The sequence below is a fragment of the Schistocerca cancellata genome, chromosome 2, assembly GCF_023864275.1.
Source record: "Schistocerca cancellata isolate TAMUIC-IGC-003103 chromosome 2, iqSchCanc2.1, whole genome shotgun sequence".
Taxonomy (NCBI): domain Eukaryota; kingdom Metazoa; phylum Arthropoda; class Insecta; order Orthoptera; family Acrididae; genus Schistocerca; species Schistocerca cancellata.
In genome coordinates, this window is record NC_064627.1 from 602008684 (window position 1) to 602030063 (window position 21380).

The 21380-nt window shown below is 43.1% G+C and overlaps 1 protein-coding gene across 14 annotated transcripts in view; it reads right to left on the reverse strand.

Annotated features, from left to right (window-relative positions):
* Positions 1-15566, reverse strand: part of LOC126162248 (uncharacterized) — a 332117-nt gene extending 316551 nt beyond the window's left edge. For 6 of the 14 annotated variants that reach the window (XM_049918628.1, XM_049918631.1, XM_049918633.1 and 3 more), the window contains exons 1-13: positions 15531-15566; positions 15344-15389; positions 15021-15238; positions 14685-14933; positions 14471-14594; positions 14104-14330; positions 13768-14016; positions 13554-13677; positions 13187-13413; positions 12851-13099; positions 12637-12760; positions 12270-12496; positions 11934-12182 (exon numbers count right to left, since the gene is read on the reverse strand). In XM_049918628.1, coding sequence (XP_049774585.1) covers positions 11934-12182; positions 12270-12496; positions 12637-12760; positions 12851-13099; positions 13187-13413; positions 13554-13677; positions 13768-14016; positions 14104-14330; positions 14471-14594; positions 14685-14933; positions 15021-15238; positions 15344-15389 — 2313 coding nt within the window. In that variant the 5' untranslated portion in view covers positions 15531-15566. The remainder of the gene's footprint in view (positions 1-11933; positions 12183-12269; positions 12497-12636; positions 12761-12850; positions 13100-13186; positions 13414-13553; positions 13678-13767; positions 14017-14103; positions 14331-14470; positions 14595-14684; positions 14934-15020; positions 15239-15343; positions 15390-15530) is intronic. The other 8 variants (XM_049918637.1, XM_049918627.1, XM_049918626.1 and 5 more) reach the window with 8 other exon arrangements.
* Positions 15567-21380: the final 5814 nt, after the last annotated feature.

The window sequence follows — 21380 nt, forward strand, 5'->3', positions numbered from 1 at the left end:
AATGGAATGTTGTCTACTCCCGGGGACTAGTTTCGACTCCGATCTTTCAGTGCTCTGTCAAACTCTTCACGCAGTATCATATCTCCCATTTCATCTTCATCTACATCCTCTTCCATTCCCATAATATTGTCCTCAAGTACATCGTCGTTGTATAGACCCTCTTTATACTCCTTCCACCTTACCGAGCGAGGTGGCGCAGTGGTTAGCACACTGGACTCGCATTCGGGAGGACGACGGTTCAATCCCGTCTCCGGCCATCCTGATATAGGTTTTCCGTGATTTCCCTAAATCGCTTCAGGCAAATGCCGGGATGGTTCCTTTAAAAGGGCACGGCCGATTTCCTTCCCCATCCTTCCCTCACCCGAGCTTGCGTTCCGTCTCTAATGACCTCGTTGTCGACGGGACGTTAAACACTAATATCCTCCTCCTCTCTGCTTTCCCTTCTTTGCTTAGAACTGGGATTCCATCTGAGCTCTTGATATTCATACAAAAGGTTCTCTTTTCTCCAAAGGTCTCTTTAATTTTCCTGTAGGCAGTATCTCTCTTACCCCTAGTGAGATAAGCCTCTACAACCTTACATTTGTCCTCTAGCCATCCCTGCTTAGCCATTTTGCACTTCCTGTCAATCTCATTTTTGAGACGTTTGTATTCCTTTTTGCCTGCTTCATTTATTGCATTTTTATATTTTCTCCTTTCATGAATTAAATTCAATATTTCTTCTGTTACCCAAGGAGTCTACTAGCCCTTGTCTTTTTACCTACTTGATCCTCTGCTGCCTTCACTACTTCATCCCTCAAAGCTGTCCATTCTTCTTCTAATGTATTTCTTTCCCCCATTCCTGTCAATTGTTCCGTTATGCTCTCTCTGAAACTCTGTATAACCTCTGGTTTAGTCAGTTTATCAAGGTCCCATCTCCTTAAGTAAGTAAGTAATAAAGTAGTATTTATTCAGAGCGTTACAATTAACTGTATTATTGCTAACCATCTCAGGGTTCAAGAAGTCGGACATAACAATAAGAATTATAATTTAAACAGTCAGAGTCACAAAAAGGGTCTACAAAAGTTTGTTCAAACAAACCATTACCAGTTTCGGATGTATTACAAATCCATCTTGTAACGGCTCTTACAAGTTTCCTTGCTATCCTGCTAGAGTCTCGTTTTGTACTCGGTACAAAAATTTACCGTTCAAACGGTAAACTTTCGAGAGATTTTATTTTCTATTTGATCCTCACAGAAACAAACATCCCTGAATGATTTTAACGTTAATGAAACAGGAAATGTGGCGAAACTTACGAATTGTATACTTCTGCGCGACGAAACCGTCGTGTATTTATGTGTTTTACAGCTAACACATTTCTGCACGGGCAATATGTGAGTACTGTTAATCTCTTCGTTCTCTCGGTTGACAAACGTGGACATTTGCTTATTATTTTTTTTCTCCAAAAATACTCGAATTTTTTCCACTTGCGGAACGAAGATCCACAGGAAAACGACCGGTATGGATTTTACAATGCTGAGAATCTACCAAAATTTCTTGATGCAAAGAATGTTTCAAAATGCAAGAAATGTAGCTGTAATTCCAAAACAAGAGTCATACGCATTAACTGTGAAATTTATTCATGTATTGTCGAAAATAATTGTTTTGAAGCTTACACTAAAAATAAAGATTTTTTTTACTTGGAGTATTATTGTGTGATTCTTATTTCCATGCATTTATAAGCTATTTCAGAGCATGAACAAAAACATGTACTGTAAATCATGTATTTCGAAAATGTTAACGTTAACAAACCTATTTTCTGTGTACAATGGGGTACGCAGTTGACTATTTCAAATAAGGTAAATATTTTACTGTAATAGGAAGAGAAAATTCAAAGTAAATGCTTATACATTTTCATGGTAAGTGATACTGGAGGTCCAGACACCTGGACTCTATTTATACTTTAGTGAATCATAAAAAAAACTTATTCTACATGTCTCTCATGTTTGTGGATTGATTTGTTGGAAAATATGAAGAGAAAAATTTCCTGTGAGTTTTATTAATCTCGGGAGTGACGAGTTAAATTCTCTGGAAACTGCTTTGATAGCAGCTTTTACAGAAGCCTGAAATTCTATTTCGTTTATATATGTTCTTGGTGTCAATGGAATTCTCTACCGACGTTATTACGCTCAGCGTCTTTTACGACCCTTACTAAGCTTTTTAAATACTTTTTAAGTGCGAAGGATAATGACACAATCAAATCGAAACTGGCAACATTTTTACAAGAAACAGAGACCGAGGTGTGTAGCATAGAGTAAATATCTTTGGAGTGAGCATTGCGTTCTGCGCATGTTGTCAACATTAAATCAGGATTGTCACGTGTTTTCGGGACTTCGCTGTGCGTGTGTGCTTTCCGCAGCGTTTGAGGTTTATAATATCAAGAGTTTTTGTTGTGTTTCACCGTTTGTTGATAGTGTAATAGCGATGGTGAATTACTGATGTTGCTACGGATGCAAAGAAAAATATGTGAAAGGAAGGATAGTAACTTTTCAACGGTACATACCATGTAGCTCTAATTATAGTTATCATATTAGTAAGAGACACTGTATATGTTTAAAAATTTCGAGACGCATTATAATTAAGGCTTGATTCTGTAGACCTATTTTTCTACGATTTTATGACTATGTAATAGATATTACGGCTCGTACAAAAGCTTACAAACAAACGCTTCCTCTCCTAAATTTGCTCGTGGAACAGGAAAGGGAATGGTTAGTTGTTTCAGCAAATGCTATCCTCCATGCATTTATCAGTGACTTGTCGATTATGTATATAGATTACGCAGTCTACTATTTATTTAATAAACTGGGAGCAAGTACGTAAAATGAGTTAAATAATTACTTCAAAGTGTCACCAGGAAGAAAAATTGTGCTTTAGGTCGCAAAAACGAGAAAATAAATACGCAAAAATAGCTGAAAAAAAAGAACGAATTAGCAGGGATATAATCGCTAATGTGTGGCAAATTCGGTGTTTTTCGGACACTTGCAAAAGTACTAGCGTACTGTCAAGTCGTTTTGCAAGACTATCTCTGCAAAAATGTACGTCAGGCTCTGTAATACTATAAAGTGCTGTATCATACCGAAAACTACCAAAAATCGAGTGCATCTGAACTGTGACACCTATAGCAAAGAAGCAGAATGCAATATCACTTGCCCTTAAAAGTTACGTAGCTGGTTTATTCCCGGTACCAAATGGATACTGTTAAAATGTCTGCGCAACACACATAAATTATCCACGACACGTACGAAAAGAATCCGTCTGTGCTAGGGATGTAGTGACATCCTAAATATACAGGGCGCTATACGGACAAACACACGACGTCCCGAGAACACGTGACCAGGCCGGCAATGTATGTTGACAATACAAAATCTGTTCTGCGCATGTGAATGCCCACTCCAGAGATATTTACTCTATGGCGTGTACTAACGACGTACTTTATTAGCATCGATCACTGTTTGTTCCCATAGACAGTGATGTGCTGCCTGTCGAAGTTTTTCTCGGGACTCCGTTCGTCCTTGGTTTAATGGTTTATATGATATTTCACCAGCAACATCGTGCACCACTAGTAACTAAGAGGATTCATTGACGAGGGCAGTCACTCGTGTTGCGAAAACAGTTAAGCAAACATAGGCCGAACTTATCGAGACGAACACCAACAGACAACACATCCAGAAGTAGCCACCAAAGCTGCAACGATTCCAGTGGGATAATGTAGTAGAAATCCTGACACGAACATTGATATTGCCTATCAAGATAAATCATCCACAGTTTCTACTAAGATCCTATTGCCATATAAACCTTAGCCGTCCCCATGTGTTCAGTTAACTGTGACACACCATATCTAATACTTCGATATTTCACAACAACATAGCACAATTACACTGCCAGCTTTGCACATATTTTCGCTTGTCATTGGAGGAAAATCGATCATCTCCAGTGTGACGAATATAGCAGCCAGAGACCGGAATACCAACCAGCAGACTTTGGTTAACGCTGTTCACCACAGAGCGGACTATCGTTTTTAAAAACTGCTTATGTTTGAGTCTGTGTCCGCGGCCTCATTCTGACTTGTGGAGGAAGATCACAACCCCGCCTGCTCCCGTAATCGACGAATTCGAACATCAACATCTGGTTTAAGACACAGATGCAAGATAATTATCTTTGGTGCATCTATTCAGCACCACTATTCCCTCATGAATATCTTTTCTGTATAGTAGTATTTATGGAAATACCTTACTCGACTATCGGATAAGGCAAACGAGTAAGGCAGTGGGGCATAACCTTTTCACTTTCTTGGAAAGAATATGCATATAGCTTTGTGTTCACTCTGCTGACACTCGACTAGTTTGCGTGTGCACTGTATCGGGCGTCGGCTTGCGCTATTGGTGTATGGTGCAACACATACATCAAAAAAAGTTTTGCATCACCCTGGTTCCCAGAACTCCTAAAGATAAACGTTGACTGTGGATGTTGTATCACAGACACAGTTCCTTTGACTGTTGAGGGATGTCACTAAACCCGCCCAAAGATGTAAGCAACCATGCATGAGCAGCGCCTGTTGGAGGAGGTCTATCAGCTGGTCAGTTCCAGTCATTCCACCAGGAAGGAGGTACACAGCTCGTGTTGTCTGTATTTCAACCACGCCTAGACAGTCAATACATCGGTTCGATCGCATCCGCATTGTTACTTTGTGCCAGGAAGGGTTCTCAACAAGGGAAGTGTCCAGGCATCTCGGAGTGAACCAAAGCGATGTTGTTTGGACATGGAGGACATACAGAGAGACAGAAGCTGTCGATGACGTGCCTCTCTCAGGCCGCCCAAGGGCTACCAATGCAGTGAACAACCGCTACCTACGCGTTATGGCTAGGAGGAACCCTGACAGGAACGCCACCATATTGAATATTGCTTCTCGTGCAGCCACAGGACGTCGTGTTATCACTCAAACTGTGCGCAATAGGCTGTATGATGCGCAACTTCACTCCCGACGTCCATGGCGAGGTCCATCTTCGCAACCACAACACCATGCAGCGCGATACAGATGGGTCCAACAACATGCCGAATGGACCGCTTAGGATTGGCATCACGTTCTCTTCACCGATGAGTGCCACTTATACCTTCAACCAGACAATCGTTGGAGACGAGTTTGGAGGCAACCCGGTCAGTCTGAACGCCATAGACATACTGTCCAGCGAGTGCAGCGAGGTGGAGGTTCCCTGATGTTTTCGGGTGGTATTATGTGGGGTCGACGAACGCCGCTGGTAGTCATGGAAGGTTCAAATGGCTCTGAGCACTATGGGACTTACCATCTATGGTCATCTGTCCCCTAGAACTTAGAACTACTTAAACCTAACTAACCTAAGGACATCACACAACACCCAGTCATCACGAGGCCGTCATGGAAGGCACATTAACGGCTGTACGATATGTGAATGCCATCCTCCAACCATATGGGCAGCATATTGACGAGACATTCATCTTTATGGACGGCAATTTGCGCCCCCATCGTGCACATCTTGTAAATGACTTCCTTCAGAATAGCGACATCGCTCGACTAGAGTGGCCAGCATGTTCTCCAGATATGAACCTTACCGAACAAGCCTGGGATAGACTGAAAAGGGCTGTTTACGGACGACGTGGCCCACCAATCACTCTGAGGGATCTATGCCGAATCGCCATTGAGGAGTGGGACAAAATGGTTCAAATGGCTCTGAGCACTAAGGGACTTAACTTCTGAGGTCATCAGTCCCCTAGAACTTAGAGCTACTTAAACCTAACTAACCTAAGAACATCACAAACATCCAGCCCGAGGCAGGATACGAACCTGCAACTGTAGAGGTCGAGCGGTTCCAGACTGTAGCGACTAGAAACGCTCGGCCACTCTGGCTGGCAGGAGGGGGACAGTATGGACTTGTGGATAGTATGCCACGACGAATACAGGCATGCATCAATGCAAGAGGACATGCTACTGGGTATTCGAGGTACTGGTGTGTACAACAATCTGGACCACCACCTCTGAAGGTCTCACTGTATTTTAGTACAACATGCAATGTGTGGTTTTCATGAGCAATAAAAAGGGCGGAAATGATGTTTATGTTGATCTATATTCCAATTTTCTGTACAGGTTCCGGAACTCTCGGAACCGAGCTGATGCAAAACTTTTTTTGATGTGTGTAGAATGATCATGCAGCCTTCACGCTATTCGGGCTTAGTGCTCCCGTCACTGGGCAATGTTTTACTCCCCTACTCAACATGTATCGGAATCAAGAGTGAATTCCTTATTCCCGCCACGGCGGGGATAATCACTTACAAATCACTGTTTCTGGCTGTGAACACAAATTACGATCAGATTGATCACAAACACAACTCAAAGAAATAGCCGATGTCCACCGTAAGTAGTAGCAAACGACGAGAATCCACATATCATTCGTAAGCATCCAGCATCAGGTAGTACAATATACACACTTGCAAGTGCGTTGAGGCCATCACCACCAGCCCGCCGCCGACAAACTCCTCAAATCTGAACACAGCGCCGCGAGCAACCAACGCTCCTCCGTAACGGCCACTCCGAGACTTGTCGACACAACATATGCCAAAGCAAAGGGCAAGCACGACCACTAGGGCCCCAAAGCGGAAAACCAAGAGAGCCATAGACGGAAGCGCCGCGCTTAAATAGCGGCCAAAAGAGGAAAACCAAAGAGAAAACGCGCATGCCAGACCGAATGGATTACTGCCCCTACTAGATAAGAGAATCACTGGCGCCAGCGACTCACCCGGGGTTCAAGGACAATAGCTACTTTCTTTGATTTGGTAAAAGCATCTGATTGTGTAGATCTCGTAATAATTCTGCATAACTTGAAGCATTATGGGATCAGTGTAAAGGCTCAACAACGGTTCACTTCTTGTCTGAAAAGTAGGAAGCATAATGTTGTCCTCCATGACAAACAGGAAAGAGGTTTGAAACTGATCGGAGTTACGTAAAGTGGGGCGTGCCAAAGTGTTCTCTTTGGGGTATGTTACGTTTCTTGATATATATCAATGATCTGCCGCTAAACATGATATGTCGTGCCACTCGGCTGAAGAGTGGCGGATTGTGCTGCTGACAGCCCTCCCCTGCCCATATGGGGCAGGGGAATGAAATCACAATAAAGAAAAAAAAAAGAACTAAACATGATAGATGACTCAAATATTTTTCTTTCCAGGTAACACAAGCGTTATTGTGGAAAAGATGGTACGTAATGTAAGTAATGTAGCTAGCAGGGTAATCAGTAACGCAAGTACGTGACTTCCAGAGAACAATTTAACCCTTAATTGCAACAAAAAGCAGAGCATACAGTTTCTAACACGTAACTCTTTTAAAAACGAAACTTTACTCTCCTGGAATGGCCAAACAGTCGATCTAATCGACCATTTTAAATTCGTAGTATTGGTTAAAAACGGCCTTGGTTGCCATTTTAGTTTTATTTTTCAACGACGCGTTTCGCCTTATTTAGGCATCTTCAGCTTATCTTAATTTGGTATTTCTTAGAAGAATCCTTTAGTCAGTGTAGCCAAAAGGGCATCGTCGAATATATCAGGCCAACATCGCCTTCGTTAAACTCAGTAAAAACTTATCTAGATGGACGTGCGTGACACCAAGATCTCCATAACGCGTTATGCAACCAAGACTGTTTTTAACCAATACTGTTAATCACTGGTTTGCTGTATGCCACATATGGATTGGAAGAATTTTTAAATTCGTACGATTGAGGCTCAAAGGAGGACTCTCTTGGAAGTATCACGTTCATCATCTTGTGCAGAATATAACAATGATCTCTGCTGTCTCTGAAAGCGAAACGCAAAGACTTGTCTACTCTGATTACTTTTGGGGTAGCTCAGTACAATCACCAAGAATATTCTCAGCTTAAAAGGGGTGGTCAGACTGAAGTGCGTCTTCAGTTCGCGAACTTCATGTAGGCCGTCCCTGTGCATGTATTTTATTATGAGATTTGTTATTGACCACACTGACTATTTCAAAAGAAGCAACTGCAACATTCGTTCAATGAACATTTGACAGAAAAGCGATATACACTTGGCTAATACTTCCTTCAGCATTGGACAGGTAGGTGTGCTCTATTCAGCAGGTTTCATTTTCAGTAGGCTTCCACTGAAAAGTTTGCTTGGTAAATCCTAAGTATTCAGATCTCATTTGAAATGTTTCCTTGTGGCACACTTCTATTCTGTACAGAAATTCCTCGCCTAGTTGAGGACTTTTCTCGGTAATGTGTTATTTATTCGCGCACTTTAGTAGTCTGCAAGCTTTCTCATCGTCATTGTGTGAACTATGTACTGACTTGCGATACGAGGTGGTTTGTACCCTTTGTGGAGACTGGTAGCTTTGTATCGGATTAGATTACAAAAGTCTTGGTCACACAGAATTTTATTATGAACTTCGATAAATCGATCAGTTTTAATAAATATTATGTGGTCAAGACAATGTTTTTCTATAATCTAATATTTAATACCTCGCTCCACGAACAAGTAGGTGTGGTACGTATAGTCCCACGGCATCTGAGAGGTAAATAAAACACACAGAAAAACCAAAGAACCTGGTACACCTGCCTAATGTCGTGTAGGGGCCCCGCGAACAAGCAGAAGTGTCACAACACGACGTGGCATGGACTCGACTAATGTCTGAAGTACTGCTGGGGGGAACTGACACAATGAATCATGCAGGGCTGCGAATAAATCCATAAGAGTATGAGGGTGTAGAGATCTCTGCCGAACAGCACGTTGCAAGACATCCCAGATATGATCGATAATGTTCATTTCTGGGGAGTTTGGTGGCCAGCGGAAGTGATTAAACTCAGAAGAGTGTTCCTGAAGCCACTCTGTAGTAGTTCTGGACGTGTGGGATGTCGCTTTGTCCTGCTGGAATTGCCCAAGTCTGTCAGAATGCACAATGGACATGAATGGATGCAGGTGATCAGACAGGATGCTTACGTACATGTCACGTCTCAGAGTCGTATCTTTACGCATTAGGGGTCCTATATCACTCACACCAACTGTACACGCTCCACAAGATTAAAGAGCTTCCACCAGCTTGAACATGCCCTTGCTGACATGCAGGGTCCATGGATTCATGAGGTTGTCTCCATATCCATACACGTCCATTCGCTCTACTTAATTTGAAACGAGACTCGTCCGACCAGGCAACATGTTTCCAGTCATCAACAGTCCAATGTCGGTGTTAATGGGCCCAGGAGAGGCGTAAAGCTTTGTGTCGTGCAGTCATGAAGGGTATACGAGTGGGCCTTCGCCTCCGAAAGCCCATATCGGTGGTGCTTCGTTGAATAGTTCGCACGCTGACGATTGTTGATGGTCCAGCACTGAAATCTGCAGCCATTTGTATAATTGGGAGGCAGCGTGACAGACCCAACAGGGCTGCTCTTGACAACGTATAAATACTTTATCTGCATGGAGCTGTACAAGCCTTGTGTTTGCCACACCACGCTGAACGATTCTCTTTCGGTCGTCGTTGGTCCCATTCTTGCAGGTCGTACGGGAAAAATCCCAACTTCATCGCTACCTCGGAGATGCGTCCCATCGGTCGTACGCCGACTATAATAGCACATTCAAACCCGCTTAAATATTGATAATCTGCCACTGTAGCAGCAGTAACCGATCTAACAACAGCTCCAGACAGTTGTTGTCTTATTGCTTGTGTTCTGCCTATTTACATCTCTTTGTGTCTGAATACGCATCCCAATACCAGTTCCTTTAGCGCTTCCGTTAAGTAAACAGTCAACGTGTTACCAGCAGCGCGACGGGCCCAACAGGGCTGCTCTTGGCCACGTATAAATACTTTATCTGCATGGAGCTGCACAAGTCTTGTGTTTGCCACGATACGTGGAGTCGCGGCAGCCGAAGGCGGAAATATGTACCACAAAAATAAGAGCGGCGTTCAATAAATAACGCAGCACATTTTTTTCTCGGCCGATATGGGTTGAAAAAAATGTGCAATTTGTTGTGGGACATCATCCTTATAGTATCATCAAGTTTCAATAGCTGGCGGTGCTATCGTAGCCTACAAAATGGCTTCTCTAATGGAAGTGTGTTCCACGCAGAGAGCAGTCATAGAATTTCTTTTGGCATAAAACCAGAGACTGGCAGATGGTCCTAGGCGCTTGAAGAATATCTACAAGGACCTGGCAGTGAACAATAGCAAGATGAGTCGTTGGGCGAGACGTCTGCGGTCATCGCAACAAGGTTACGCAAACCTATCCGATCTAACGCGTGCTGGCAGGCCGCACACAGCTGTGACTCCTGCAGAATTGAAATGTGAACACACTCCCATTCGAGGGTGAACAACGGATCACAATTGACCACCTCGTTGGTCAACTGAATGTCTCTGTTCTTGTGCTGACACATTCGTCCACCAGTTTGGGTACTCGAAAGTATGTGCCCATTGAGTTCCTCGCCACGTAACACAAGACTACAAAGAGCAACGCAGGACATACGTGCGCACCACAGGATTAATATGTGGATGATGGGGAGGTTACAGATGCAGCAGGACATTCGCTCCAATGTCCATCAGTCGAGTCTTATGCGGGTATACGGGCCCACCCAGTAAGATGGCGTAAACCCATCGTGTTGAACTGAGATTATTTTAAAAAACAGTGTTTTATAACCGAAAAAGTGGGGAATAAAAAGGTGTATTAGAATGCTGAACAAAACCAACCAGCTTTCAGAAAAAAAATTTGCATTGCTTGTTTAATGCTCCTCGTATTAAGGCCGCCATCTCAGAATCTGTCTCCATATCTCTAGAATGATGTGATATTACAGTACTGACAACCTGATCTGCCGTTCTGCCATATTCCTCAAGTTTTGAACTACACAGGAGGACGGAAAGCTATTACTCCATAAGATAAACGAGATGTCTGGGCGTGCATTACATTGAGAGACAAAACATTTAGAAAACGTGTATTGCATGGAAGTAATCCATAAAGAGTGCATAAAAATAGAAGCGAACTGTGTTAGCTTTAATGGATACCAGATATTCAAATTACTGTCATGTAAATGTGCATCTGGCCTTCTCTTCTACAGCAGCACTGACAGCCCGTTATCACGACGACATATTAATAGTAATTTTTAGAGCAACAAACTTTTCATAACTTCATCATCCTTCCAGTAGCATGCTCACAGCAGTAGGTGACTCGATCCAATTGCTGAACTTTCACGAGAAGCAAATGACGCAGTGGTTCTGTCGTGGAATTGCTCATGTAGCTCCTGTGAGGCGCAAGGTTTTCAGGGATATGTTACTGACTCAGCTGCCTGTTTACTGGGAGTCAGCTACTCGACAGAACTGCATTTCTTGACAGCCACAAGGCTTCGAATTATGAGCTAGCCTACTCAACTTATTATGGGTCGGGGCCAACCAAATAAATTTCAATTGAATTCATGAAAAAGATACAGACATCGCGTTTTCATAAAAAAAGTAGTGGATGTGAAGATAAAACTGAAGCACTGGTTATGGTGAGTGATTAGTTTGACAGTAAATTTTTATTTAGTACGAAGTAACATAATGGAAATTTTTTATTTACGTGCTCTCAAATGGAAGACAGATCTTCAGTATTACACAACATTGGTCCATAAACAAGAGTGTTATGTGGACAGAGGTACTGGTAGAATGGAGATTAATGCTTCGACCTGGTTGGCAGGCCGAAAAGTCCGCGGATCAAGTCAATGAATGCGTCGACGTCGATCCCGGCGTCCCTCAGTTTCTGGAGCAGCTCCTGGTACTCTGGCAGCGAGTTCAGAGTTTCCACGATCGACTACAACAGATGAACAGGACAAATAAACTTTAGGTACTAAGTACCCTCCAGGATGGTCAGCTAACTATTGATCAACACATGATGACTCACCTGGAATTCGGGAGACCTGATCCTGTCGTAGAGCTCCTTGAAGTCGGGGCTGGTTTCCAGCTTCTCGTAGAACAGAGCCTGGAGTTCGTCCAGTGGCAAGATGGCGAGAATCTCGTCGACCATGGAACGGATGCTCCTGGTGCGTCTCAGCTTGGATGGAGGAGTAAGCTGGGGCAGTCCCAGGAAGTCGTGTAGAATGTTCACGTATTTGTAGACATCGAGGCCGGACTCTTGCAGGTAGTTGAGGAACTGGAGGAGAAGAAGATAATAGTTTAACGTGTTTGTAATATAGGTGTATTGCAATGTCTACAACTGGCATAGGTCTGAGATCCTTACATCAATGTACTCTGGGAGAGCGTCGATGGCCAGGACAATGCTCTTGAAGTCATCAGAGAGCACGTATTCAACGACAGCCTGCACCTCAGGGTCATTGGCCAAGTGGTTAAGCACAATGTTCACAATTTCGTCGATGGGAATGAGGGCGAGGAAGTCGTTGAGGTCATCCTGGAGGTTGCGGTTGGCCTTCTTGGCAGTTACATGGAAACGAATCTTGTTGCTGGAGCCTAAGAGAGAATAAAGAGAGACTCTAAGTACTCTAGAAGCGAAATCGTGTAATTGTCTCTGAAATGTGACAATCTTCGAATGTATACCTGTATGACACTCATGCTTTCATTTCGTGTGGTACATGTAGTGAATTACTTACTTGATGGAAGGCCGAAGAGACCGCGAATCAGATCAATGAATGCGTCGACGTCGATCCCGGCGTCCCTCAGTTTCTGGAGCAGCTCCTGGTACTCTGGCAGCGAGTTCAGAGTTTCCACGATCGACTACAACAGATGAACAGGACAAATAAACTTTAGGTACTAAGTATCCTCCAGGATGGTCAGCTAACTATTGATCAACACATGATGACTCACCTGGAATTCGGGAGACCTGATCCTGTCGTAGAGCTCCTTGAAGTCGGGGCTGGTTTCCAGCTTCTCGTAGAACAGAGCCTGGAGTTCGTCCAGTGGCAAGATGGCGAGAATCTCGTCGACCATGGAACGGATGCTCCTGGTGCGTCTCAGCTTGGATGGAGGAGTAAGCTGGGGCAGTCCCAGGAAGTCGTGTAGAATGTTCACGTATTTGTAGACATCGAGGCCGGACTCTTGCAGGTAGTTGAGGAACTGGAGGAGAAGAAGATAATAGTTTAACGTGTTTGTAATATAGGTGTATTGCAATGTCTACAACTGGCATAGGTCTGAGATCCTTACATCAATGTACTCTGGGAGAGCGTCGATGGCCAGGACAATGCTCTTGAAGTCATCAGAGAGCACGTATTCAACGACAGCCTGCACCTCAGGGTCATTGGCCAAGTGGTTAAGCACAATGTTCACAATTTCGTCGATGGGAATGAGGGCGAGGAAGTCGTTGAGGTCATCCTGGAGGTTGCGGTTGGCCTTCTTGGCAGTTACATGGAAACGAATCTTGTTGCTGGAGCCTAAGAGAGAATAAAGAGAGACTCTAAGTACTCTAGAAGCGAAATCGTGTAATTGTCTCTGAAATGTGACAATCTTCGAATGTATACCTGTATGACACTCATGCTTTCATTTCGTGTGGTACATGTAGTGAATTACTTACTTGATGGAAGGCCGAAGAGACCGCGAATCAGATCAATGAATGCGTCGACGTCGATCCCGGCGTCCCTCAGTTTCTGGAGCAGCTCCTGGTACTCTGGCAGCGAGTTCAGAGTTTCCACGATCGACTACAACAGATGAACAGGACAAATAAACTTTAGGTACTAAGTATCCTCCAGGATGGTCAGCTAACTATTGATCAACACATGATGACTCACCTGGAATTCGGGAGACCTGATCCTGTCGTAGAGCTCCTTGAAGTCGGGGCTGGTTTCTAGCTTCTCGTAGAACAGAGCCTGGAGTTCGTCCAGTGGCAAGATGGCGAGAATCTCGTCGACCATGGAACGGATGCTCCTGGTGCGTCTCAGCTTGGATGGAGGAGTAAGCTGGGGCAGTCCCAGGAAGTCGTGTAGAATGTTCACGTATTTGTAGACATCGAGGCCGGACTCTTGCAGGTAGTTGAGGAACTGGAGGAGAAGAAGATAATAGTTTAACGTGTTTGTAATATAGGTGTATTACAATGTCTACAACTGGCATAGGTCTGAGATCCTTACATCAATGTACTCTGGGAGAGCGTCGATGGCCAGGACAATGCTCTTGAAGTCATCAGAGACCACGTATTCAGCGACAGCCTGCACCTCAGGGTCGTTGGCCAAGTGGTTAAGCACAATATTCACAATTTCGTCGATGGGAATGAGGGCGAGGAAGTCATTGAGGTCATCCTGGAGGTTGCGGTTGGCCTTCTTGGCAGTTACATGGAAACAAATCTTGTTGCTGGAGCCTAAGAGAGAATAAAGAGAGACTCTAAGTACTCTAGAAGCGAAGTCATGTAATTTTCTCTGAAATGTGACAATCTTCGAATGTGTACCTGTATGACACTCATGCTTTCATTTCGTGTGGTACATGTAGTGAATTACTTACTTGATGGAAGGCCGAAGAGACCGCGAATCAGATCAATGAAAGCGTCGACGTCGATCCCGGCGTCCCTCAGTTTCTGGAGCAGCTCCTGGTACTCTGGCAACGAGTTCAGAGTTTCCACGATCGACTACAACAGATGAACAGGACAAATAAACTTTAGGTACTAAGTATCCTCCAGGATGGTCAGCTAACTATTGATCAACACATGATGACTCACCTGGAATTCGGGAGACCTGATCCTGTCGTAGAGCTCCTTGAAGTCGGGGCTGGTTTCCAGCTTCTCGTAGAACAGAGCCTGGAGTTCGTCCAGTGGCAAGATGGCGAGAATCTCGTCGACCATGGAACGGATGCTCCTGGTGCGTCTCAGCTTGGATGGAGGAGTAAGCTGGGGCAGTCCCAGGAAGTCGTGTAGAATGTTCACGTATTTGTAGACATCGAGGCCGGACTCTTGCAGGTAGTTGAGGAACTGGAGGAGAAGAAGATAATAGTTTAACGTGTTTGTAATAAAGGTATATTGCAATGTCTACAACTGGCAGAGGTCTGAGATCCTTACATCAATGTACTCTGGGAGAGCGTCGATGGCCAGGACAATGCTCTTGAAGTCATCAGAGAGCACGTATTCAACGACAGCCTGCACCTCAGGGTCATTGGCCAAGTGGTTAAGCACAATGTTCACAATTTCGTCGATGGGAATGAGGGCGAGGAAGTCGTTGAGGTCATCTTGCAGGTCGCGAGTGTGTGTATTCACACGGTGAACGGGAACAGCCTTTGCTGAAATTAATCAGCAATCCAGTTTGATTTGTACATCTCATCAACGAATAATTGCATTGTATCATACACTGAAGGATAAAATTAACATTTGTTGAGGTGTGTTACCTGCTGTTATCCCTAGGATAGCGAATAGGATGAAGAGCGTCTTCATCTGTAAATTTAAAAAAAAGTAATGGTTTTTAGTTGGTCTGACTTTGTTGTCTAATTGCTTCATGGGGTACGAATAAGCGTATTACGATATCTGCATACTGATGTAAGCTTGTGAATAGGATAGTCGCTGGCTGTGTCTTACCTCGAGCACGTCTCGCCGTTTTGCTTCCAGCTGTGTACTGCCTTCCCAGAGGCTCCGCTACTTATACTGCTTGCTTATCTCGATTTTGAAACATCTGACTGATATCATTCACTTATCAGCTATGTGAGTGGTTCGCAATTGATCCAATTATGGCACCTACCAGACTTGTTCCGTTAGATTTATCGTTTTTTTTCCCACATGTCTAGGTAAATGTCAAGTGAAATGAGTCACTGAATCTGAACTATCTCACAGGATTCTTGTAGATGTGATCACGTAATCATTACGATAATGGCAGTCTTTCTATGCATGTTGCTTGAGCGAGACTGAGCTTCTAGCTTTCTCTCGTTTCTATTCTCATTAGCAAGGTGAGTGTTGGCTTGCAATTTAAAATATGCACAAAAAATAGTAATTATAAATGGTTTAAACTGGCCTACCAGCCACGTTTTTGTAAAACCGTGTATTTAAATGGTGTATATGTCGAGTTTAGTACAGTTTTACTTCAACGTAGCTAACATCGAAGAACTTGTTTGAAATGTTTTACTTTTTTCAAAGTTAGCTCAAAGTCACTAACACTGTAGTATCTGCCTAGCTTCAACTTGCTGTTATTTAAGATGAAATTAAGAAACGTAAGCCATAACGACAGGTAGCAATGTGAACTGCGCTTCTATAAAATACAAGCAAATATTATCAGTGCGCGTCTTCGTATGATTTTAAGAACATTTTATCGGTGAATACAAACTTTGTCTTCACCTGACTGACATTCTTTCACACAGACCAGTTTGCGGAACAATTAATACAACAGGAAGGGTTTTTTTCGTGGAAGTGAAAAACTTGAGATCTGGATGAAACATGAAGATTGCTGATGCCATTCGTATAGAAAACAAACGAGCAATATGGCAAGAATTAAGTTTCATGTAACTTTCCTACCTCGTGAATCATTCTCCAAGAAATGCTACATCCATAAAACATTTAAGGAATGCTCAAGCGATGCCTGTCGACTTGAAAGACAAACTCAGTTTCATTTAAGACGATAGCGACTGATACGAATTTTTTTACACCTAAGAATATTTTGATCATACGTAGCATTCCCAAAAATAAAACATGGACACTAGAAGTGTTGGTGTGGCGAAAATAATTGGGTCTGTCGATGTTATTCTTTAATCAGGATGTCCAGCTTTCCTGTTGCAAGACGTGCCGTAACATCCACCACCAAAGCTGAGTCCGTCATTAACGCATGATAGTGCTACAGCATTCGTCTTGAAGGAAATCAGTCAGAATCGCGGAAACAGAATAGATTTATATCACCACAGTGTGCGCAAACGTTACGGGTGAAACCTCAAACCTCTGAAGTCTCTCACGGAGCAACGGCATGTGAGACGGTTTATGGTGATGGATGGTGATGCGACTCTCTTTAGTGTTATTTGCGAGAAGTAGACTATATACCAACGTCGACCTTTCTTTTCATTTATAATGATGTCGAGAACAACACAAATGCAACACTACACTTTATTCGTGACAATCATTCACATGCATCGTCTTTGAGGACTTGGTTGTCGGCAGGACGTGAAACGTTTCCCTTTCTTCCTACATAGATACCCAGCATGTCAAATGAAACAAAGGCCGCCAGTCTCGGTGTTTCAGTATCTCTCAAAAACGTCCATGTAAAAGCGCAACAATGTTCATCTTTGATGAAACGACTGGGCAAGAAAACTCGCAGATTATTAAAAATAGTGTTTTATGTCCTAAAAGTAATATTTGCCGTTAAAGATAGTGGGTTTGGATCAAGTACTAAATATGTGTATCTCTTGTAAGTACTAATCATATATAGTTGGTATTCCTGAGACATAATGTGTCTCACTTTCATCAATGATAATGATGTAGGCCAAAGCAAAGAATTAAAATCAGTACCGCCATCACAATTCGAACCAAGGTGTCGTGATAACTAGTCAGATGCGTTACCCATTGCGCCACACTGGCAATGTAGTTACCACCCCTGCACGGAATACGCCAGTACGTCTCCCTCACCGACACAAATTCCAGTTCACGCCTCAGCCCCTTGCCATTCCCTCTCGAAACTCACATCACTATCGCCAACGCTCTCCGATATTGGAATAGCATCACAGCAACTAGTGAAATGAGGTTAATCCTGCCTCTGCCTCAGGTGTAGGTGATACGTTAATCATATATAATTGGTATTCCTGAGATATTGAGTCTCACCTTTATCTATGCTAGTAATGTAGGCCAAAGCAATGAATTAAAATTCGTACCACAAACGGGATTCGAATGCAGGCCTACTGCCTACTATGCTGGATTAAGACCATTTCCCTCATTGCGAAGGGGCTTTTCCAGTATTAGAGAGCGTTGGCAACACTGATGCGAGTTTAGAAGGAACAGAAAAGGGCTGGTGCGAGTTGGAATTTGTATCGGTGAGGAGACGTACTAAGGCAGTCAGTGCAGGGTGGTGTCTTCAGTGCCAGAGTGGCGTAACGGGTAGCGCATTTGCCTAGTAAGAGGGAGACCTGGGTCCAAATCCCTGATTTTGCTTCACTGCTTTGGTCTACATCATCATCATCATACGTGCAAGTACAGTGAACCATATTAAGAGATAAATTGTGTTCTTGGGGTGTGACGGAGTGGTGGAGGGAGTGGAGGGGTTGTTGGTAAGTAACTGCTTGACGGGAGGCAGGCCGACGGATTGCGGTCATGCACTTTCCTCTTTCTTAGGTTTGCAAACTGAAGAGCGAGCAAGCGAGTCCCATTCTCTACATCCCACTACGCCACAAGGAGCAACTATAGGGTTTTTCACAAAGCTTCCACAGCTAGCTTTACCAGCCAACGCAGTGCGCAGACACGTCCTGGGAGTTTATTTTCCAGAATGTGCGTTAACAATAGATAGAATACAGATATAAGGTACTAGTAACACTAATGCAAGTAATTCATATGAACAGAAACTATGTAAATGTCTGTACGCTGCTCTACACCGCTAGAGGCGAAATTGTTTCTTAATCATCCTACATGGCAGCTCCAGCTGTCTTCTGGAAAAGACAACTTCCCCCACCACGAGTGATGTTTCCAGACTATACCTCTCCAGTATTTCCTGCCCAGTTATCTTATATGTATTGTACTGTACGTAACTGGGGACCTAGAAACGACGGAGAGGCTTCGCCCTCGCCGGAGCCCGCAGTGGTACACAATCCCACAACAGGCTACAGCAGTCCACTCACCCCACCGCCGCCCCACACCGAACCCAAGGTTACTGTGTGGTTCGGCCCCTAGTGGACCCCCGCCCCGGGGAAACATCTCACACCAGACGAGTGTAACCCCAATGTTTGTGTGGTAGAGTAATAGAGTAATTATGGTGTACGCGTACCTGGAGAAAGTGTTTGCGCAGCAATCGCCGCTATAGTGTAACTGAAGCGGAATAAGGGGAACCAGCCCGCTTTCGCCGAGGCAGATGGAAAACCGTCTTAAAAACCATCCACAGACTGGTCGGCACACTGGACCTAGACACTAATCCGCCGAGCGGATTCGTGCCGGGGAGTCGGCACGCCTTCCCGCCAGGAAAGCAGTGCGTTAGATCGCACGGCTAACCGGCTGGCGCTACCTTATATGGGTAGACAAAATAGCTTCTCTGAGTTCATGTTGATATGGTGGCGTCATTTTCAACTTACTGAATGAGTACTTTTTTGCAGTTGTTAAGTGAGCTTTTATGTAAAATACATTCCCGTAAACAATGGCGGAAAGTGTGTAATTCGTAATTGTGATGTTGTCAGTGACCTATGTAGTATTGGCGGGAAGGGATTGTATTGGTAAATGTGGCACCTTGCTGCAGTCTATCGTTGACAGCGCATAGTAAAGCAGTGTAACTGTGTTCTAGTCACTTGGCGATGAATTAATGAATAATCAGAAAGTTACTGAACTTCTCTCATCATTAATTGAGTACTGGTAAAATCCATAAATCTTTTCCATTCAGGAATTGCTGGCACTTACACAGAGTGTCCGAGGAAGAAGATTCAGCATTTAGGGATACAACAAAAACGACCACTCGGAGCAAAAACGTCTAATAAACACAGGCTTTACAATGCTTGCCTTAAGAGCTATGACCACTTCTTCGTTTTGGACACTCTGAAGCAAATCTCTTCTACTGCAATATCTTTACTTTCTATATTTGGAGAGGTGGTAATACGCACCAAAATAAGAAAAAATGTCCATTAGACATGGAATCTAAAGTACATACGAGTCATGTTCATTTCGTTACTGTTACTCTTCTACTGAGCAAGTACTCATAGCTTTTAAGGTATGCATTATAGTGCTTTTATTTACTGCACATTTTTTTTCTTTTTGTGGTCAATTTTTGATATGTGTGGTGAACTGAAAGTAATGTAGAATACGAAAGAAATCGTGTAAAGCGAGCGGCACATCACTGCGTGACCTCATTAATAATTAATATTCTTTCCTTCTTTTGTCCAGTGAACAAAGATTAACTCTTGCTCTCTTAAGATTACCGCTGGCTTAGACGGATGTTAATTTTGATAGTCTTATTAAAATACAGGCCTGTTAACAATAACTGTATCAATTATGTACTTAAGCACTTTCAGAATACAGTAGTATATCTGTCAATTACAAAACACTTTTATTTGAAATATAATGCCCTCACCTGAGATACTTAAGTAGCTTTAGTTCTCTAGTGTTGGCCGCCATTGCTAACGGCCTGATTAATTTTGTCAATTACGGCTCTTCAAGCCTACTTACTTATAAAAAAGTTCATTCAGTCTTAATCCAGTGTTAAAGTTAAATGCTTAACAACAATCCTTTTGTGTGTAAAAACAGTAGTCGCACCAAACATAGGCTTCCGATTAAGTTCAGCTTTATTTTAGTTTATAGGTCCGTCTTGATCACATAATTCTTCTTCTTTTTTTTCTTTTTTCTTTTCTTTACTATGACTGGTTTCGGCTACTGCGATCTTCAGATCTGTTACAAAAACAAAAACAGTGTGTAACTAACTAAGTTAGTTTTCTGACGCCAAATCTATAAAAGTCCTGCTGCTACATAAGATGTTTACATGATTAACAGCCATGTATACCAGCCATACATACCATAAAATATTCTGATGTAATATCAACGTCAAACTAAACATGTAAGTAAGTGCTGGTGATGATCAGAATACGTCTGGTATTTATGCCAGGGAACTGAGGCCAGCAGATGTCAATACAGCTAGGCTACATGATAAACCAGTATCGCAACTGTAATGGTTAAAATGTGGTATGTGTAGTCATTATTTAAAATTACTTCACATAGCAAAACGAGCGTCTGACCATAAAACATGTACTGACGTACTCCACGTGGAATTGGACCCATACTTAAAATCCAGATAACAAGTACGAATATTAATAATGTAAAGCTTCTTGCCTGGCAAGGTAAAACATACATTAGTATAAAAGCCAGTATAAAAAGTATAAGTTTAGAAACAGCTACAAAATAAAATCTTCCAGCCTAACAGATCAATTACCGTAAACGTAATTGTAAGGTAATTAACGAAACAGTGACTATTAATTAAAAATTAAAAAATCGATGGTCGATAATACATCCGAATTGTGGTCTCAATGGCGGCACGTCGTAGCTTCTCTATACGACGTTCTTGTTTTCCTGCGGCGCTCGACGCTGCTCAAACCAGTAGGTTTCTTAATACATCAAAATAAGCATTTAGGTTAAACTCACTCTGTTCATACAGCAGTAATTCCAGTTGCCGTTTTCTGTGCACACAAATCTCCATTTCTTCGAGTAGGTTCAGTAACTGTCCCTTTGGCGCCCTATGCAACACTTTCATATTATTCTCTATGTTAGTCGTCT